Below are 20,060 nucleotides of genomic sequence, written 5' to 3'. Positions count from 1 at the left end.
GGACACAGCAATATGTTTTGATGAACAACAAAGACAGTGAACAAAACTTTGGTTTACAAGAAAACTCAAAAGGCTTCAGTCAGATATGCAGAAAGAAACTCAGCAGATGACTTTACACGTCTAGTGTCAAATGTATTATTCTGCACAATGAAAGTCAAACATCCAACAACAAGCAATACATGTTTTTTGAGCAGAGGACTTCAAATTTGTTGGCAAAAAGAAGACAAATCGGTTAAAATACTTTGCTTTTATTACCTTTTTTTAACAAATACGTTGAAGTACATCCATAACAACACAGCTCAGATTTCCTTTTTATCAAGTGTTTACATCTACACGCTTTGTACAGATTTGTATACAAAACAATAATTTACGTCCCATAGAAGTCTAGTTACACTTAACTATACAACAACTTGTAAATGAAATAAATATAAAAACAGGAATAATCACATGTGATAACAAAACAAAAAATGTAAAAAGCCATAGTACAAGTACACCACCAGCACCTGTCTTCTGAAGTTGCATCTAAAAAGATATACATTTTCCCTTTCTACTGGCAAAAGTACATCTGTGAGGGCAAAAACAAAATGTTCAGTCCATAGTTTCAGAACAGCAGCACCAGTTACACTGTATGATTCCCATTTAGGCCAGACAGTTATATTGGGATGTTATTTTTTTGACCCAGCCTAAAATCAGACACTTGTCAATTATGCTTTAATTCTGTGATTTAACAGATATCATGTCAACTCATGAGAAACAGGTTTGTTCATAGAAAAAGAAACCATCTGCTCGTACAGCTTGTGATCAGTAATAATCAAAAATCATCACAAATTTCAAATTAATGGGATTTCTATACCCAGGTAGCATTAATGGATTAAAAATACTGTCAGTCAGGACTTCATCGCTACTGCTTTGGGTGTTCCAAACATCTTACAGTACACAAACTGACTCGAAAAACAAATATTATTGGTATGATAATCAAGTGATGGGCTAATGATCGCATCGTGATATTGGTGCATATGTGAACTTTTTTTCACTACCATGACACATCCACTATTTCACTGTGTATTTTGTGTTAATTCAATGATCGTAGACTCTGTGTACAAAGCTAAGCATGATTGTTTCTTTTCTCTGAGTGCTGTACACAGGCGGCCTTGTGTTTTTAACAACACAACGAAAAGCACTATGTTACAGAGTGGTGGGGTTGGAGCACCGGGAAGCACAACAAATGCTTTGTTTGTCATTCACTCTTCCACTCACTCACATTCTCTCTCACACACTTTCTCGCTCATACACAACCAGACTTGATTACTGCATTCATCATGATCTTTACCAAGATGGCAAGTGCTACTGGAAACAGGTTGCTCATCCATACTGCTGTTTTTAGTACACTTTAACAAAATGACGCAAACGTTTTTGCAAATTACACCTCAGTTTTGAGACAAATAATTAGGACCATTGTGATTGACAACTGATTGCTGCCTGCAAACTTAAACATGTATATCTACAAAGAGACATCTGCACAATCTGCCATGCACACTGTTACCAGCAAAGGGACATGCAGTTAAAAGTGCAAGTCTACGGAGGGGTTCTTCTGTTGCTAACTCGGACAGAGCATTAATGTTATGTACATGTGTATACATTTCTGAACAAACATTAGGCTGAGGTTAAAAAAAGAGCAAAACAACAGAACAGACTAAGTGCAGCACACACACCATGTTATTTCAGTGTGGCTGGTGTCGTGCTGAGGGTGCAGAGATTAGGGTGTGATGGTTGCTTCAACATTGTTCTTTGTTGCGGCACAGTATTTGGCTCGGTCAGAGTCACTCTGCCTGCACCACATCCTTGTGGTGGCGCATGATATGCTGGTTCTTCTCCGAGGGTCGCCGGAAGCCTTTCGAACAGATCTCGCAGCGGTGCGGATAGTCTTTTGTGTGAATGGAAATCACGTGTCGCTTGAAACCCGAAGCGTCCCCGGTGCTGTAGTCACAGTACTGGCACTGGTAAATTCGCCTTTCTTTTTGTCCTTTGCCAATAACTACAGTCACACTGCTGGCTAAGCTGGCGGCGCTGACTCTGCCAGGCGGACCAGAGCTGCTGGACCCGCTAGGTGCAGACTTTTTAGGTGTCGCAACAGGAGTGTGCGTCTCTGTCCTCTTAGACTCACTCTTTTCAGGAGAGGCCTGTTGCTCCTTTGTGTGGACAGACAAAATATGGCGACTGAGAACAAAAGGGTCTGCAATTTTGAAGTTGCAGTGTCGGCACTGATGGAGTTTCTTGGTGCGGTGGGATACTGAGTGCTTCTTCAGTTCAGACGGCCGGTGGAAGCCTTTACCACAGATGGCACATTTGTGTGGGTAGTCCTTGGTGTGAACAGATATGATATGGCGTTTCAGGTCACTGGAGTTGGAACTTTTGTGATCACAGTGGGCACAATGGTGGGTTTTATTTTCCTCATGTGTTAGTCCGTGCTGCATTAACTCCTCCTCCTCTGCAAAGGTTTGGAAACAGCGCTCACATTTGTACGGCATCTCTTTGCTATGCTTAGTCTTGATGTGCGTCTTGAGATTGGAGGAATCGGCCGACTTGTAGTCGCAGTACAGGCAGGAGTAAGGCTTCTCGCCCGTGTGTGTGCGCATGTGTTTCTTCAATTCTGAAGGGTGTCGAAAGCCTTTTCCACATTCCACACAGATGTGGGGGAAGCTTTTACTGTGAACCGCCAACAAGTGCCGATTGAGCAGTCCTTGCTCAGCTGTTTCATAGTCACAGAACTTGCATTTATGCATCTTGGTGGGTGTCGGAGGCGGCTGGCTCTTGGGCTCTCGGTGGTGGTGCTGCAGTCTGTGAGAGAACAGCGCCGCCTGCTGGTGGAACTCCTTGCCACACATTTCACACTCGAAAGGGGCCTTGCTGCTCAGAGCGTGCACCTCCATATGGTTGTGGAGGCTGGCTTTCTTGTTGGTGGTGAAGTCACAGTCTGTACATTGGTACTTTTTCCTGGTCAGAACATCCTGGTGGTGATTCTTAGTGTGGCGTTTCAGGAAGCCCCGTGACTTGAACTTTTTACCACAAAGCATGCAGGGGTAAACTGTCAGAGGCTGACCATACGGACCGATGATGATGGCTGGAAGAAAAATGAAAGAGAGATGGAATTACAACAAGCCCAAAATGTTGTTTATCCAAATAAACTTCCTCCCCTCCCATTTTAGTGTTTAAATCCTTTTAAAATTTTAACAAATTATGTATTTCAAAACAGTAATACACACCATAAATTCTCACTTACATAAACAATTGATATTAATAACATGTTTGGCTTATAAGCCATATAGGAAATAAAAATAATCTTCAAAGAGTTTTATGTGACGTACAGTCAACACAAGTGGAACTGTAGATAGACTGTAGGAATAGAAAAATATTAGATAATATATATACATTTAAAAAAGGTGCATTTATTAAGAAGATTTAGCAGAGCACAGCAATGCAAAACACACAAAATTAGCAGGTCCTTAGTATTAGAAGCAGAGCAAATAGCAAAGGTTGTAAGTAATAGTGTATATCCATCTATATCACATGTTGAAAGGCTAAGATAACAGTCAGAGAGGAATGCACAATAAACGGCTAATAAGCCCGTGCAAAGGACAAATGATATAGCAACTAAATGTGTCGACACAGCCTTGAATGTAGTCCAAGATGAGAGCCAACAGCATCTCCCTTTGCACTGATATTAGATAACCACTTCAAAAAGATAGATAAATGCTGGATAGGTAAAGAAAATGACAAATAAGCCCACTTAAACTTGCACAGACATAAGAATGTTTATACCAACAGCAATGAACGTATATTCAGACTGATTTTACTACGTTCGTCGTAACTTTTTGAGCATGATTAACTGTTAAATGTTAACTTCCAGACAAAATGATCAACAGAGGAGTCATCTAGCTAAGAATGACGACTGAATACAAATTAGGAATTATAGACAGCATTTGAATCATTAAAAAAAAAAAAACAGACGACAGAATTGTTTCATTTCAAATGTTAAAAGATTTTTGGTTTACTTGAGTGATTGTGTAGATTAAACACCAAATTATGTAGAAAATAAAGCATTTAGCATCGAGTATATTCCAATTCAAAAATTTTCCAAAATTTGTACCAACCGTATATTTATAATGAAAATAATGTTATTGCAGATTTCAATTTTATAAATCCTTTATGACACTGCCAAGCTCATCACACATGATGCAATGAAATAAAGCGCCGGCCTATGACGGCAACTTCCAGATGAATGAACGCATGAACTTTGTGTTGCTCTTACCCGTCTGCACCTGACGAGGCTCCGATCTTCTCTTGCTCTTATTTCGTTGCCTATTGATTTCATCGACCCCGTCAGATTCGTCGATGTGCAGCAGTGCGCTGGCTGCACCGTTTCTGTTCTCACAACTCTCACTATCGTCAGCACCTGTGGAACCGACACAACGTCTTTAATGCAAAAAGTAACAAAACCAACATCTGTAAAGCTGAAGCCAAGACACTCTAGAGACGTGGTTGATGCACAGGCTTCCAGTGTTTGTTTGTTTGTTTTTTTAAATCAGTTTAATAGACAAGGGTGCTGACCATAAGCAGCTGCCCAGGCCACAGGCATGAAGTCCTTGCTTAGAGACACGCTGTCATACGAGCGGTCGTGAGTTACTGGCTCTTCCCCTCCTACCACCACCTCCATATAAACCTCATCAGTCACCTTGGACCCACCTGTAGATGAGCCCAACATGTACAAAACCAAAAAACTAGCAACGTTTTGTTTCATGACAGTCATCCCAGCTCGTCGGATCTGAACAACTCACCGTGGTTTCCTTGATTGTGATGAGAATCTCCGACTGACATGTAAACCATCTTCTCTCTGAGCGTTTGGCCTGAAGACTCGGTTAACGCCACACTCTCCGTGTCTCCATCGCTGATGTCAACAGATTCTCCTACAGAATTAATACACATTTTAAATCCTCCACTTTCTGGCAAATCTACCAGAAATTATGTGTTAACCTGTGAGAATCAACACTCAAAATCTTTACCAAGTTATATTTTAGTTAAAGACATTTTTTATACTTGCCAAATACCACTTAATACTACTTAAATGTATGGAAGTCAAGGAGAGAAAACAAGTTTGGCCACAAAAGTTATTTTGTGTTTTTTTTTCTTTTAAGACAATCAATAGATATGTTCTTGCATAGTAAATAAATATTCTCATTATTTACGCTTGGTGGTTGACATTAACAGAAACTGTAACCAGTGAGCTAGAGAACAGACTCTTATGTATTTTGTTGTGTTTGATGTATTTGAAGGAGACAATTTAAAAGCCTTTTCAGGAGCAAAACCCACAGTGTTTTAAAGATCAACTGCTAGAGATTTAAAGCTAAAATGCCACTCACCCATATCATCCTCTCCAGAGTCAGCCTTGAAGATGTACACCTTTATCACTTCCTGTCCATCCTCATCCTTCTCCACTTCCTGGTCCTCCACAGCTCCCTCCACCGTTACCTCTGTTCCATCTTCTGACACCATTTTGCCAGCTTCGTCCACTAGTGAGAAGGAGAGACAGAATATTTCATTAAAGACATGCAAGTGTGTGGAATCTGACAGTGTACACATGAATGGGTAATACCTCATCCCCATTTGCGTTTATTGAAGCACTGAACCGCAAAAGTAGTTTCAATCTGTCTTGAGTACTTTCGGATGCTTTTACTCTCAATTTTTTGGAGCTCAGATAACTATTGCAAGACGCTTTAAATGACAGAGTAAATGGGGTACAAGTATGCTTTCAAGTGGAACAATAGCACATTTAAATCCAACCCCACCACAGCAGAGATGTAAACTTACATGATATCATCAGATAATCTCCACAGCCATCTTGATCGTCCTCCTGCTGCTCTGGGTCCAGCCCATCTTCAGGGATGTCTCCCATAGCAACACCCTCCTCCTCGCCCTCAAGAGCCATCACGCAAGTTTCCACTGCGACATCTTCGTCCTCATCGCAGTGCACATACTCAGAAACAACATCCTCAACAGCATCCTGGATGACTAGCTCGTCGGGGGCAAACCTGTGAACTGCCATGCCTTCCCCCTCGCCTTCGGACACCAACACAGTCTCTTGAAGCTCCACAACAAACTCCTGCCCACCGGCACCACCCTCATCTGTGAGAAACAGGATTACCCAGGTAATCAGATCATTCTGTGGGGATGTTTAACATGGCAAGGTAAAGGTTGCGACTGATTTCCAACCCACATCATGCAACCATAACATAACAAACTTTAGCTATTATATATTTTAGTTATCTTGCTAATCAATTACCTACTTCTTGAAACACTATCATACTTTAAATAAAAAAAAACCACACATGAATACAAGAATGTTTATTTACCCGATCCGTGTAAGATTATTTTAGGCTCTTCAGAATGTATTGCAAGCCTGGTGACATCCTCATCCATTGTCCTCGCGCTGCATTTGTTACTGGACAGCTAAAACCAAATGAAAGAGAGTTTAAATGTTTGGTGACCAAAACTGTTGGAAACAAAGCCAAACAGAAGAATCATGCCAAACCCATTAACCTCAATGATTAACAGATTAGTTACTCATTATCATGTTACTCACTAAAGACTGTGTCACATATTATTTCATATATATATACTCGTATTGACAGGATGCCCAGCTAGATGACAAGACCAATGCATTTCAGCTCACCTTTGTCAACTAATTGCACAATGTAAAATGATATGTCAGGACAACTGTCTACAAAAATGTCATTTTTCTTGTGAATTACATATCAATACATGATACTGATTATTTTTCTTCATCACGTAATAAAGTAATTTTTTTTGTGCTACAAACAAAGGGTGACAAATGAAAGGAAACTACAGCAAATATTCACGTTTCAAAGTGTAAAAACTGTAAGTAAACTTGGCATCCTTTACATCCTAAATTTAAACCAGTTTCCAACCTTGAAAAGACCAAATTAAAATTTAAATGTTTAAGAATTTCTAGAACCTCACGTGTCCATGCACATTAATTTCTTTGATATTATATGAATTTTGGAAAACCGGATAATGCCGACCATCAAAACTGATTCTGTCATTGTGTGTTAATCTGAACAGAATCCAATCATTTCTCTTCCAGATGCGCCCAAGGAAAATCACAATGAGCTCGTCATCTTTTGCCTGCTGAAGAAACAAGTCGAGTGTGTCTTTCATTTGACATTTTAATGTGTTTCACATGATAGACTACTGGCCTGGTGTTACACAACTACTGCAGCCCGACCACCAACTTTACAGCTAATACATAGCCATTCCACAAAGACTACTGCCAAGTAATTGTTCTCTAACTACTGTTTGCATTATTTCTCTGGGCTTCATAACGTTGTGCATACATTAAATTTGCTACTCGAACTAGGATAACATTTCAAACCTCGAAACATTGGTGGCAACAGAAATGTGTTAAACTATAGAGAAACATGTACTGAAGGAGGGCATTAAAGGATTCATTTTCACTTACCAATACTTAGTCACTATTATTCAGTTTGGAAACTTTTAATAAGACACCTTTGACTTGCATAATAATTATTTGAGCTAAACAAATATATTAGTCAGCTGATATTGGCCTGCAAATAGATATAAATGTAAGTATGTGTTGTCCAATATGAACCTATATTAAGCTTTCTCCAGAGCATTTAATGAAGGAAATTATGCTTGAGGTGATTTAGAAATAGTGTCATTGTCATAGTTTGTCCAGCAGAGCACTGGAAAAATGTTCTTGCGCCTAATTATATCTGCAATAGACAAGACATCGTATGTACAATAAATAATGTTAAATATTCTTCAATAAATGTATTTGTTTAGGAAAGCAGCCTTCTGCGTATTTCTGCAGTCATATTGTTTTATATTGTTCCACACAGAAAAGTTGTGTTTTCATTCCAGTGGAAAAATTTAACCATATCCATAATCAGTGAATTTTCTCCCGTCTTAAAATCTGTATCTGTCTGGCCCCAGTCTGTGTATAATATATATATATATATATATATATGTGTGTGTGTGTGTGTGTGTGTAGAAGCCTGTGCTGTGTCTGTTGCTTTTTAATAATGAAAACAATCTACAAGCAATTGTAACAACACAAGTACATACTTTTTACTGCTTATTTTCAGACATGTGATATTTATGTTGTTTATGGTAAGAGGTGCTATATTTTTCATTTTATTGTTAATGTTTTTTAGCTTATTTATTACATGTTCAAAATAAAACAAATTCTAAATATGAGAATATAAATGTCAGATGTTATTCTTGTTTTATATCCCACTGTACTTTGTTGTACCCTGCTGCTGCAATGAACAAGTTCCTCTGTGAAGAGCTTAATTTGTTTTGACATTTTATCCACATGTATTTACACACCACAAGATTAGGTCACCTGATATTAAAAGAAAAATGCACTGTTGAGAATTCCAACCTCAATGGCAAAGTGAGTGGATCTTTCTTGATTAAATTACTGTTTAAAAGATTGATTTTTGCAGGGTTAACTTGTGTCTGCGGCAAAGGGACAGCTAGTGAAATGACCAGTGGCATAATTGCCATGACTGCATCACAACCTCAGCTGCAAAAAAATAAACAAATGTCTCAGCCCAATTGGCAGCACCTTCTGAGTGGAGATGAAGGTGAGATCACACAAATATCTCCTCTCACACAGAGACAGAGAGTGGGATGCAGAGATGTAAACAGTGTTATGAAGCCGGGGTGCCATTTAATTTCCACTCAATGTACCATCCCCCACCTCCAGGTGGAAAATGATGACAACGGTGTGCAGAGATGTGGCGCACAACACAGCACATCAGTGTGCTGGAAGATGCCGCCAACACTGTAAAACCCACCGGGGGCGACCAGGCTACAGCAGCTCCTCACTCATGTAGACTGAACACTAAACACATGTAGACTAAACACATGGTAAACCCCGATAAGGTGATTAAGCAGCGTTAGCACTGATTACACACGCAAAGAACACAGTCACAACACATTCGGGACATGAGATCGTCCAAAGATGCATGCAACAAGATAAAACGACATTATAAATAAGAAATGTGGCACTGGGACCCCATGATTGCGGTTATGGAGTAAGCAGCTAGCGAGAGGAGGCTCGCTCGTTTTCTACAACCGATTTTCATCACTTAGCGTCCGCCATTTTGTTAGCTTAACGTCTGGATAAATGCTAATTTTAACGGTTACCGAAAACACACCTCAGCGATGATAAAATGCCATTTATGCTATTGATAAAGGTTATAATGCACATTAACTCTTATATTAGATAATAATAATGTTAACAAACGACGACTAGCGTCTGCAGATGTGCTCTACTTTCAGCGGGCTGGCTCGCTAACCGGAGAGGCCTGAATGGCCAATTATGGCCTCTGTGAGGCCCGAGAAGAAAAGGCCCAACCCTTTGCGGCCTCTCGGTGACAATGAAGAAATAAAGTAAAATACCACATGCATGCAAAAACAAAGAGGCCTAGTCACGTAAAAATGCAAACATATCTCTGCAAACGGGCACAACACGAGCAGAAACGAGCCGCGTACCAGAAGTATGCTGCAGGATGGCCTCCGTCCGCTGCTCGGCTCCCAGGCCGCCTGGCTCCCCCACACTCGGGCTGGATCCAGTCGGGGATTCTGTGTTATTTGGGCGGGCCGGAGAGGAGCAGAGAAGGAGGGGTTAGGGGTTGTTTGTGGAGCTCCGCTGAAAGCCAAGCAGGACGTGTGGAGCCAGGTGTTGTCATGCTACAGCCCCCTGCTCCTCCAGCTCCGAGGCCGCCGTCAGCACGACACGTCACAGCCCCACAGCAGCAGGAAAATACGGAAGAGTTGAGGGGGAAATCACACGGCAGGCACCAAACAGGCCATAATCTGAGCACCGCCGTCTCACGGTTATGTCAAAATGTGCACTGCAGTGTTCATTTTAATTAGTTTATGCCCCGAGGTTGGTGCAGCTAGTAATGGGTTGATTAATGCTTCTGTCCCCCTTAAAAAAACAGCTGGCTTGTCTGCAGCGGAGAGTTGGATAATAAAAACTGATTAAACTATGACCTCTAGATCAGGGATGGGCAACTTAAATGCTGGAGGGGGGCACACTTTTTCATCGACACTACCACAGGGCCACATATAGGACCGTGCACTTAACCAGATATGACGAAACTGCGATTTTAAATATGTTTACAGTGCAGTAACTTAACATATTTCATGCTCAAATGCATGTATAAGAGTATAAATAGGAATACAAAAGGTTTGAAGCAAATAAAAAATAAGTACTTACTGTGATTTATTTATTTTTTCAGTGCAAGATCAGCAGACCAGCATTAATTGCAAGTAATTTTTTGCATTTTTACACTGCATTTTTAAGATTTCATGCTCAAATGCACGTAGTTGTGCTGAGGGCCACTTCAAGTGAGGGTGCGGTCTGTATGCGGCCCCCGGGCCTCCAGTTGCCCATCCCTGCTCAAGACGAAGAGCATCTAGCATTTAAACAAACCGCTCACCTGCTACCAATGAAACACATTGACAGCATCAGTTTCGTTCTGAGTGTATTGGTTCTGCACACTCAACATTGTGTACAAATATAAGATTTTTTTTATTTAATTTGTAGTTAATTTGTAGTTATTATTAATAATAATTAAATGCCAATAAATCACAACTAGGGGAGGATAAAGTTATTGAAATAACCTACAGTTATCTTTTTATGTACTTGTGTACTTACATTCCTCATTTCAGCTGGAAATATTAAGTACTGCTTTTATCGGATAGCTTATTCAGCTCTATTACCTTACAATCTGCCTATCATTCTATTTTATCACTATTAACCAGTATGTAATATATTTATTAGTTCCAGTTACATAGTATTATAATATTATAATATATAATAACTTATAAAGACAGCACTAAGCTCTTACATTCCCTTGATAATGCTTCTTTCATTTAATGGAGAATTTCAAAACAGGGATTTTTGCAATTTTCATTTTATTAGCCCAAAGAATGTCAAAACTTCAACCACTGATTATTTTTAATAGTACAGCCAAAGTTGAATTCCTGAGTACCCTTTAAATAACAGGTTATTTCAAAATGTTTTTATTATAATGGCAATACAAAATAAGATGCAAAACAAAAACACTTCCTCTGTAAATAATCACACCGATGTTTCCAACCTGGGGATCAGGGCCCAAGAAAGTGTCAAACAAAGGTGTCTGGGATGATTGATAAATTAGGATGAGGACAAGACATTTTAATACACAAAATCATGTTTATTGTTGTGATGTTTCTAAAAAATTTTATGGAATTTTACCATTAAAGTACCATTAACTCATATGTTTGTTCAGTAATCAGCAGAGGTCCTTCAAAAGATACAATTTAATATCAAAGATAACCATTTTATATGTATTTATTAAAACTGTGTCACATCAATGACCACAATAAAAAAACGTGATTATCACCAGTAGTCAGTACAAGCGAAAAAACAGTAAACTCTATTTGGCCGACATTTTCAGCAGATCGTCCTTCTCAATCTCAAAAAGACGCCAGCCCTCCTCAGAGGAGAGATCAGCCGCTCCTCTCCGCTTGTAGAACTCGATGGACTTTGTGTTGTTTTCTGCTACAATGAAGTGCATGCCACTACAGCGAGTCTTCACTGCCGTCTACAGGGGAAAGAAAAACAAAGGTATGAGGTTTTGAATACAGTTGAAATGATTTTGCATCTCCAAAGAAGCTTTATGTGAACTTACCTCACTCAGAACCTTCAGGATTTGTGAACCAATTCCCAAACCTGGTGAAAGATTAAATGTACCGTGAACAGTAAGTTCATGTTTCTCTGTAACTCATTTACTTTTACCACCATCATATAACTGCACTTCTTCTTACCCCGAAACTCCTGCATGACATAAAAGTCCTCCAAGTAGAGCAGCTTCCCTATCCAAGGGTCATATGTAAAATAGTACATGGCAAAGCCAATCACAGTGTACCCTAGAAAAAAACATTAAAAGTTAGATTTTAAGGGTTCTCTTATTTCTTAAAAATATACACAACTTTCAGAGTTTTTTGTTAGAGTTTTTACCTTCTGAGCTCTGCTCTTTGGGGACTTCGGCCACCAAACAGTGGTAGAATGGATGATCTCCAAAGCCGTCTTCAAGTAGATCTACAAGTGGGACATGGACTTTATAAGAATGTATGAAGACTGAATACATTTTTGGAAAATCCTGGAAAAAACAAATACAAAATGCATTCTTATAGTTCAACATTAAGTGGGTTAAAGTACCTTTCTCGGTCAACATGACCTTCTCCTCCATCTCCTCAAACTTAGCAAGTTCCTAAAAGGCAAAAAAGAAAGAACAAAACCATGACGTATGCTTGCAAGGAGAGATTTACTATCAAATTAGGTTAAAACACAAGGCTTTAACATCTGGCTTACCTTTATGAGTCGCATGACATCGGGCACGTCGTTGGGTTCAGCTTTCCGTAATATAAAACTGGCCATTTTCTCTTTTTTCCCTTTTTTCCTTTCCTTATTAATCCTCTGAATGTGAATAAAAGCAAAATTTGTTTCGTCATTCGCTCCTCAGGAGTTCACCCCCGGGCAAAGAATTCAGATAGCATATACAGAAGTACATTGGCTGTGTCAAACAAGTGTTGCAGACGCTTCAGTATCTTCCCTTTATATATCTGTAGAGGAGGTATACCTGTTCAAGAATCCTTTTATGGTCAAATAGTCTTTTACATCCTGTTTTCTGCTGACTCCTTATCTTTATGTTGATCACTGTGCTTCATTTGAATGTTGTTTAAAAGGTAAATATTAACCAGACCTGGAAAAACACGGGACAGGTTTACACAATGTACCTATAAAGCTGAGTAAATAATAACGTATTAACCCACGTGTGTAAATGAGTGTGTAATGTATACATTTAGCAATAAAATTGTTCTTTCTGTAGGTCACATTTGCTTGTATTCAAACTGGCAGTGAAGCATGTATTTGCATAGCTGCAATCATAAAAACAAGTTTTATTGAGCTATAATTGTCAGATTTATATAATATGTCATAAATGTGTTCAGACAGACTTTTATTTCTTTATATGTGGTTATGTGACTGCTGGTTATGAAACTAAGCTGTTTATTTAATTAATCAGGTTTTATGATACTGTTATTTATTAATTTGGGTTTAAATGTGTCTGTACATTCATTTAGTTCCTTCTTTCTTATCTTTTCCCTGTAAAGCACTTTACCTCTGTATCTGATGAGGTGCAATATAAATAAACTTGTACTGGGACACTTGAGGTTATCACCTGCCAGGAATGAGCCAGTGACAGATTAACTCTTTATGCGACGGTTTAGTGACAAGGCTGTGATTTGGCGACATCTTTTGGTGTGAAGATTAGCCAGAAACACATCTTAAAATTAACATTTTGAGTCTTTGTTCACACTCTAGTTGGCCTTGCACAATAGGCAACATCAGCTCGAAATTGCGGTGCTTCCCTAAAATCATAAGCATACTGAACTTTATCATATCTTTTACAGACACTGACTAGAGTTAGTGTCTAGTTGTAAATGGCTTTTTGCAACTTGTTTACTTGCTTTACCACAATGGTTCTGCAACTAAAAACATTTTTTTTTGCTTTTGCACACATTTTAGTTGCAAGGCCTGATCATGCAATCATATTCTTTCCAAAAAAAGTTAGATCATTTGTATACAAGTGATATGCCAGTAATGCAATTCCTTTGTTTTAAAAATCAATTCATGTAAACTCAAGATTTTTTTCTTTAACTTTGCCAAATACCATATAAACCCATATGTTCCCACATGCAAAAACCTCAACATGGGCATGTTATTTGACACATTTTGCACTACTATTACACTTTTAGTATTTAGGTCAAAACAGTAATGTGATGTTGTTGACCATCTGTGAAGGAAATGCTGTTCAACCCAAACCATATGCAAACTTATTATGTCCTTTGATTAAATGCTAAGGGGTAGTTGTCTACTGAGGGCTAGTTACCTAGACATGTAAAGTCTGCTCTATATTCCTCACATTTATTTCTACCAAACTCATATCAGTCACCATAAGTGGTACAGCAAGTATGCTAATATGTCTAAAGTCTCTTTGTAATCAGTTGTTGTTGCTCATGTGCATCTGGCAGCCACAGGGTGAATTCACATCAGTAACAGCTGTTCATTCCCAGTGTGATGCAGGTTATGAAACATTCTGCACTCATGAAGACTACAGATATGCACAGAGCTAAAACTGCCATTTTCAAGTGGTGTGATTAATCTAAAAAGAGCAGACAGACAAGGTTTTTTTTATAGAAACACATTTTATTTGGACTTTTAGTAAGTGCTCAATGTCACAGACTGGGAAGATGGGAACGCACATCAGTTCAGTTTATCAAAATACTTCAGCTTTCCTGAAGGGTCGGGAATGATCTGCAGGACAGAATTAATTGAATTAGTTCACAATAAATATTACATATGATAATAATAAATACACCAGACAATAGAAATATGCTACAATATGCTATAAACCTAGTCCACTTTGTGTGTACTCCAATTATTCTTTAATTTACAGTGATTTATATCCTGCAAGGGCACAAACTAAATAGTCAAGTTTTGCTCACAGTATCGGCCTATTCTCTTAACGTATATGTGGAATATAAATGCTTTTCTTCTTGCAAAACAGACAGTATTTGATATTGCAATTGTGAGACACATACAGATTGATATTCAAATACATTGTACTGATTTATGAGAATGTCTAGTTATTATAGAGTGCTGCAGGGATGACATATTTTTGGAGGCCAACCCAGATTTTGGAGGCCAAAAGCACAGCAAGAGTTTCACAGCAACAAAGCTGATGATGAAAACCTCTGTAGTTTAATTTAGCAACTGCCTGTTTTAACCCTCTGAAACCCAAGGTGTTTCAAGGCAGTTTTTGCTCTTTTTACATCTTAATCACTGTGGACTTGTATGCAATTTAGAAATTGTTTGCATTTTTACTACCTCTACTTGCAACTTAACTTGTCCTCTCCTCTCTGCTCTGTGTAAATAGCCAGCTGTTTTTCCTGCCATTTTTCAATAAATATTTGTCACTCAATAATTCATCTCAGCAGAATGAATCATGGCTTCTCAGTGTCTCTGAGGAGCAGAATTTAATGTCTTTAACAGGATCTAGTTATTCCAAACAGTTTGTTTTTGGTTACAATTTAAATGAGACATGAAGAATAAAAATAAAATCCCTTTAGATTGTAACATTCAAAGACTGTTGGAAAGTTAAAATATTAATGATAAAGAAAATATATGCTCCAATCCTACGGCTGGAGGTGGGGTTCAGAGGGACACATAAAAGCTTAAAAATCCACCTGTGGGGTATTTACTGACATGTTTATGTTGTAGAACAAAACGTGAACATATTTTAATCTTTTGTTAACCACAGGCCTTATTTCAGCTTTGACTTTGAGATGAGGAAACAGAAAGTGTTTGGGGCTTTTATGACTCATTCCTGCAACACTCTTTAGAACAACACTAGTGACCGAACATTCAAATCAGTCACAGCATCGTGATACTCACTGTGTCACTGCCTGGCTTCCATCCAGCTGGACACACTGTAAAATAAATAAAACAATTCCAGTCAGATAAGATAAACAGAACAAAGAAACCATTAGTAACTGCTGTTTCAGTGAGCTCCTCGTACCTTCTCCGTGTTTGTCAGTGTACTGGAAGGCCTGCACCAGCCGCAGAGTCTCATCCACAGATCTTCCAACTGGAAGATCGTTCATGGTGATCTGCCTCAGGATGCCTTTGTTATCGATGATGAAGAGCCCCCTGAAGAAAGACACACAAAGAGACAAAAGCAAGACTTAAACTTCTACATGGTTGTTAGAATAAAAATCTTGGTTTTAGAAATATAAAAAAATACAAACATGCATCTAAAAAAAGGAGCATAGTAGGTCCATTTTAGGTTGACTGCCTATAAAACCGTACCTCAGTGTGTGTCCCTGGTCCTCAAGGTAGACTCCATAGTCTTTTGAAATTTGGTGAGTGAGGTCAGACAACAGAGGGATTTTCATTTGTCCAAGTCCACCCTGCTTCCTGGGTGTATTGATCCTGTTAATATCAAGAAGTGTGAGAAAAAATAAAGCTCTGTTGTCAAGTTGTCAGTTTAGCTAAATCATTTACAGTAAAAAAAAACAACCTTTAAATTTTAAAGTATTTTAAACATTTTTCCACTTCAGTCAGTCTACTGGAGTGTACATCAAGTATTGGCTGTCTGTTAATGCTCTGAAGCCCAAGCTGTTTTAGGTGTTTGCTCTTTTAGCATTTAACTCACTGTGGACTTTTGTGGTCACCTTTGTGGAATCATCACAAACATGGCTAGAAGGGAATATCTCAAAAATGTATTTTGTACAGTATGATAGTTGTAATGCCATGCATAAAATGCAAATTGATCTCTCTGAGAAATTATTAATTTTTAAAATTGGAATTAAAATGGATTTTATATATACAACACTTTTCAGAGTCCCCACAAGTGTCATTAATATTGAAAACAAAATGTGTCTCCACATGCTATACATATGGAACTATTTGCATTTTTACAACCTCTCCTCTTCCGTCCTCTCCTCTCTGCTCTATGTAAACAGATTTTCCTTAAATATTTGTCACGTTCGTCTCAGCAGAATCAATCATGTCTTCACAGTGTCGCTGAGGAGCAGAATTTAATATTTTAACAGACTCCAAATGGTTTACTTTTAAGCTTAAAAATTGTTTTTGTTACTTTTTGTAACCTAAAGTTTGTAACTTTGTCGGAAAGTTCAGATTTTGACGATAATGTCTGTTTTTACAGTTTCTTTCTACATTTAACAGTGTATTTTTGGTAATTTTTTAAAAGAAAACAAGGACAGCGAGCTTACTCACCAGGCCAGGTGGGTAAACTGGGAGTCGACAGAGCAGGCGACCACCTCTGTATTGATGGCTTGAAACTCATGCACACGATCGCTGAATGCAATGATCTCAGTGGGGCACACAAATGTGCTGCATAAAAAGAAACAGAAAAGAACAAACATGTACATAAGAATAGAGTCTAATATGCAGCAATAAAGGATTATGTGACGGGCTCCTCAGATGTTACTCACAAGTCCAGAGGATAGAAGAAGAAGACAAGATATTTGCCTTTGTAGTCCGACAGCTTCATCTCCTTGAATTCTCCATTAATGACGGCTGTTCCTTCCCAGTGTGGTGCAGGCTTTGAAACTTTGGGTAGAAGAAAAATACATCGATTGGTAGAATCAGGATTTTTTAAAACTCTTTTTAATCCATGACATGTGTTTTTGATAATGCAAACGACAGAAAGAGACAGAAAGTTACAGAAGTGCTTTAGCCTTTAAATGGCGCATTGAGACTTTTCAGCATTTTTACACTTCTAAAGTTTCTGAGTTAATGCTAATAAAAGTTTTGAGGCCATAAGCTTGTTAACTATATCTAAACTGAATTGTCCAGTTTAATTCTCAGAAGTACTTTGAATAAAATAATAATAAATATTACGGCTACACAATAAAAAAAAAAAAAGTCAAATTGTGATTGTTTTGCCCAATATTGTAATTGTAATAGGAACCACGACATTAGATGAAAAGATGATTTTTGCATCATTATTCACATTTTTGTGTGTTTTTTTGTTAGAATTCAGAAGTCGGTAAAATATGATTTGTTGGCCAGGACATCCTGCAACACCACAATACACATATGTTGCCTGCAATTTATTTGGATATTGCATTAGTTTATATAAATGTTTTGACAACATGTTGATCATTTGTGCAGTTCTATTAAATATTGCTTTGCATTTCATATCCTTTGTTCCAAATCCACTTTATAATTACGAAGGCAACAAGGCATTTTTGCTGGGATACATATTTAATTCTTTCTTTGCTAGCTGCAGTTTTCCTCCATCAGACATAATATCATGCCAGCATTTTTTGCACATGAACTAAAACTGGAAGTTTATCTCAATTAATGCAAGCAAATGAGTGCAAATCCAAACACTTAGTTTCCATTAAAAATATATATTTAAATGATCATGATGTGATTTTGTGAGATCTGTCCACAACAAAGATTTTGTTCTTAAGTATGCAGAATATAATTTGTAGGCTGAGAAATCTTGCAAAAATGCAATAATTGAGTAAGAAAGGTATTTCTCGTTGAAATGTTTCCATCATTATTATTTTCTCTCTTTGCTTACACATGTATATCTTATCTATCAAACATATCAGTCTATGGAGATGTAATAAAGAATTTTGGTTGTGATAGATAAAATAAAGAAAAAATCTTTTGAAATCTCTTTGACAGCTGCAGTTCTCCTTCATCCGACATAGATTTTTTAAAGACTTTTCTTCTCACGCTTCATATGCACTAAAACTGGATTTTTTTTCTCAATTTAAAAATTGGCAAACAAGATCAAACCCCATGTCTGCTTGTGCACAAACACTGCACAAGTGTGGCATGGGGGTAAAGTCTCACAGGTCATGACGACACATAACAAACAGAACTGTATAAAAAAAAAAAGAGGTGCACAGGTGCCAGCACTATAATGACTAACTTAAACACTTACATATTACACTGCATATTATATGGACTCATATATAACCACGTGAGATTGAGGGAGGTGTTTCTATTATTTTGTCCAACCGTTAGTGTTATCATGAGCAGTCATGTGTTGCAGATGGGCGGAGGGAGGAAGGCAAACCAATGCATATTATAGAATGACGTGTCCTACAAAAAGCATCTGATTAAAAGTTAGGCCTCATGTGTGAGCCACATTAATTAACCCTTTAAAACTGACACTTAAACTTCATTAGAGTTAAACTAGAAGGCTCACACAGATAAATATAAACACAAGCTGCAGGAAGAGCTTCTGTATGTGTTTCTTTTGTCCCAGCTGCAGGATCTACGTGCAGAAGCTGCTGGAACACATATCACTGCGCACTTTGATTATGCAAAATACTAACTTGGCACCTCCAGATGAACTCATGAGACAAAACTCACTCTTGGCTTTGCTGAGGTGCAGGGAATGGTCAGACACGGGCACGCGGAAAGCCTCCCCGGGATAGACGTGTCCTCCCGCGTAGTTGTGACACTGGGAGTTTTTCACATTAGCGCCTTCCTCTGCAGACGCTGTGGTGAGGAGGAGGAGGAGAGCGGCACAGAGCGCACGGAAAAGCTCCTTCTTTATGTTACTGTGCAAAAGAAACTCCATTGTGTCGTCCCTTTGACAGTTACCACTGACTGGCAATGTGTTTCAGGCTTTTGGCAGGATTTGAGGAGACTTCTTCCTCCTCTTCCTCCTCTACTTCTTCTTCTTCATTCAGGTTTCGCAGCAGCTGGCGTCCTTATTGTTGCATTACTGCCATCTCCTGGAGCTAATTAGCTCCTGATGCCACCTTTAATCTGCTGTGCGTTTCAATGCCCATACTACCATGCTATTTAATATGGAAGAAAAATATTTAATATGAACCAATACATAGGATGTTATATCAATATGCAAGCCAGCATGCTTCTCTAGATATTCTGACCCATATAGGCAGAAGGTCAAAGTTTTAGGTGTCATGTTATGATAAGTAGTAGATAAGTTGTCCCACTTGTATGCATATTGCATGCAATACTCTGTAGGCCAGCTGCAGTACAAATAAAAAGTAATTTTAAAAATAAATAAATTGGAATGCAGTTTATAGAAAATATTTAAAATGTAGTTAAATAATTAAATTAATCAAATATAAAACAAAAACATCAATAAAAACTGAGATAAGTTTGAATGTGAATTAAATACATGATTATCTCACTAATTCAGAAAATAAACTGAATTACCTAACACATTTTTTATTTATCTAATGAGATAATTATCTAATTATTCTGACAAACAGCAGATTTTTTTTAAGAAAAACCTTTTCTTAGAATTCTGAGATAATTCTTGCATTGATTTAGAAAAACAGATATTTTTTTTCTCAAGTGAATGCATTACGCTTTCATA

At 38.1% G+C, this 20,060-nt stretch overlaps 3 protein-coding genes across 3 annotated transcripts; all 3 read right to left on the bottom strand.

Moving 5' to 3' along the window:
- Nucleotides 1–232: 232 nt before the first annotated feature.
- Nucleotides 233–10,039, bottom strand: LOC131986657 (zinc finger X-chromosomal protein). Its single transcript, XM_059351720.1, has 7 exons — nt 9,598–10,039; nt 6,408–6,504; nt 5,866–6,180; nt 5,418–5,567; nt 4,836–4,964; nt 4,310–4,453; nt 233–3,121 (listed from the first exon to the last, which is right to left on the bottom strand). Exons 2-7 carry the CDS (start codon nt 6,472–6,474, stop codon nt 1,821–1,823), a joined length of 2,106 nt encoding a protein of 701 aa, XP_059207703.1. The 5' UTR covers nt 6,475–6,504; nt 9,598–10,039; the 3' UTR covers nt 233–1,820.
- Nucleotides 10,040–11,321: 1,282 nt separating this feature from the next.
- LOC131986759 (diamine acetyltransferase 1-like) lies at nt 11,322–12,711 on the bottom strand. Its single transcript, XM_059351864.1, has 6 exons — nt 12,470–12,711; nt 12,317–12,368; nt 12,116–12,196; nt 11,923–12,024; nt 11,787–11,827; nt 11,322–11,699 (listed from the first exon to the last, which is right to left on the bottom strand). Exons 1-6 carry the CDS (start codon nt 12,533–12,535, stop codon nt 11,532–11,534), a joined length of 510 nt encoding a protein of 169 aa, XP_059207847.1. The 5' UTR covers nt 12,536–12,711; the 3' UTR covers nt 11,322–11,531.
- Nucleotides 12,712–14,344: 1,633 nt separating this feature from the next.
- Nucleotides 14,345–19,395, bottom strand: prdx4 (peroxiredoxin 4). The gene is made up of 7 exons (XM_059351893.1): nt 19,079–19,395; nt 17,176–17,293; nt 16,958–17,074; nt 16,028–16,150; nt 15,738–15,868; nt 15,614–15,648; nt 14,345–14,473 (listed from the first exon to the last, which is right to left on the bottom strand). Exons 1-7 carry the CDS (start codon nt 19,287–19,289, stop codon nt 14,423–14,425), a joined length of 786 nt encoding a protein of 261 aa, XP_059207876.1. The 5' UTR covers nt 19,290–19,395; the 3' UTR covers nt 14,345–14,422.
- Nucleotides 19,396–20,060: the final 665 nt, after the last annotated feature.

This window comes from Centropristis striata, chromosome 15 (genome assembly GCF_030273125.1).
Source record: "Centropristis striata isolate RG_2023a ecotype Rhode Island chromosome 15, C.striata_1.0, whole genome shotgun sequence".
Lineage (NCBI taxonomy): Eukaryota > Metazoa > Chordata > Actinopteri > Perciformes > Serranidae > Centropristis > Centropristis striata.
This window is presented reverse-complemented; position numbering and strand designations above follow the sequence as displayed.

Excerpts from the sequence above, each read along its gene's own strand:
- prdx4 (XM_059351893.1), bottom strand. The coding sequence starts at position 19,289 with ATGGAGTTTCTTTTGCACAGTAACATAAAGAAGGAGCTTTTCCGTGCG. Across the intron at positions 17,294-19,078 it reads GCACCTCAGCAAAGCCAAGA|TTTCAAAGCCTGCACCACAC; the intron begins GTGAGTTTTGTC and ends TTCTACCCAAAG. Across the intron at positions 17,075-17,175 it reads TTCTTCTATCCTCTGGACTT|CACATTTGTGTGCCCCACTG; the intron begins GTGAGTAACATC and ends CTTTTTATGCAG.
- LOC131986759 (XM_059351864.1), bottom strand. The coding sequence starts at position 12,535 with ATGGCCAGTTTTATATTACGGAAAGCTGAACCCAACGACGTGCCCGAT. Across the intron at positions 11,828-11,922 it reads TGTCATGCAGGAGTTTCGGG|GTTTGGGAATTGGTTCACAA; the intron begins GTAAGAAGAAGT and ends ATCTTTCACCAG. Across the intron at positions 11,700-11,786 it reads TCCTGAAGGTTCTGAGTGAG|ACGGCAGTGAAGACTCGCTG; the intron begins GTAAGTTCACAT and ends TTTCCCCTGTAG.
- LOC131986657 (XM_059351720.1), bottom strand. The coding sequence starts at position 6,474 with ATGGATGAGGATGTCACCAGGCTTGCAATACATTCTGAAGAGCCTAAA. Across the intron at positions 6,181-6,407 it reads AATAATCTTACACGGATCGG|ATGAGGGTGGTGCCGGTGGG; the intron begins GTAAATAAACAT and ends TGTTTCTCACAG. Across the intron at positions 4,965-5,417 it reads CTCTGGAGAGGATGATATGG|GAGAATCTGTTGACATCAGC; the intron begins GTGAGTGGCATT and ends TTAATTCTGTAG.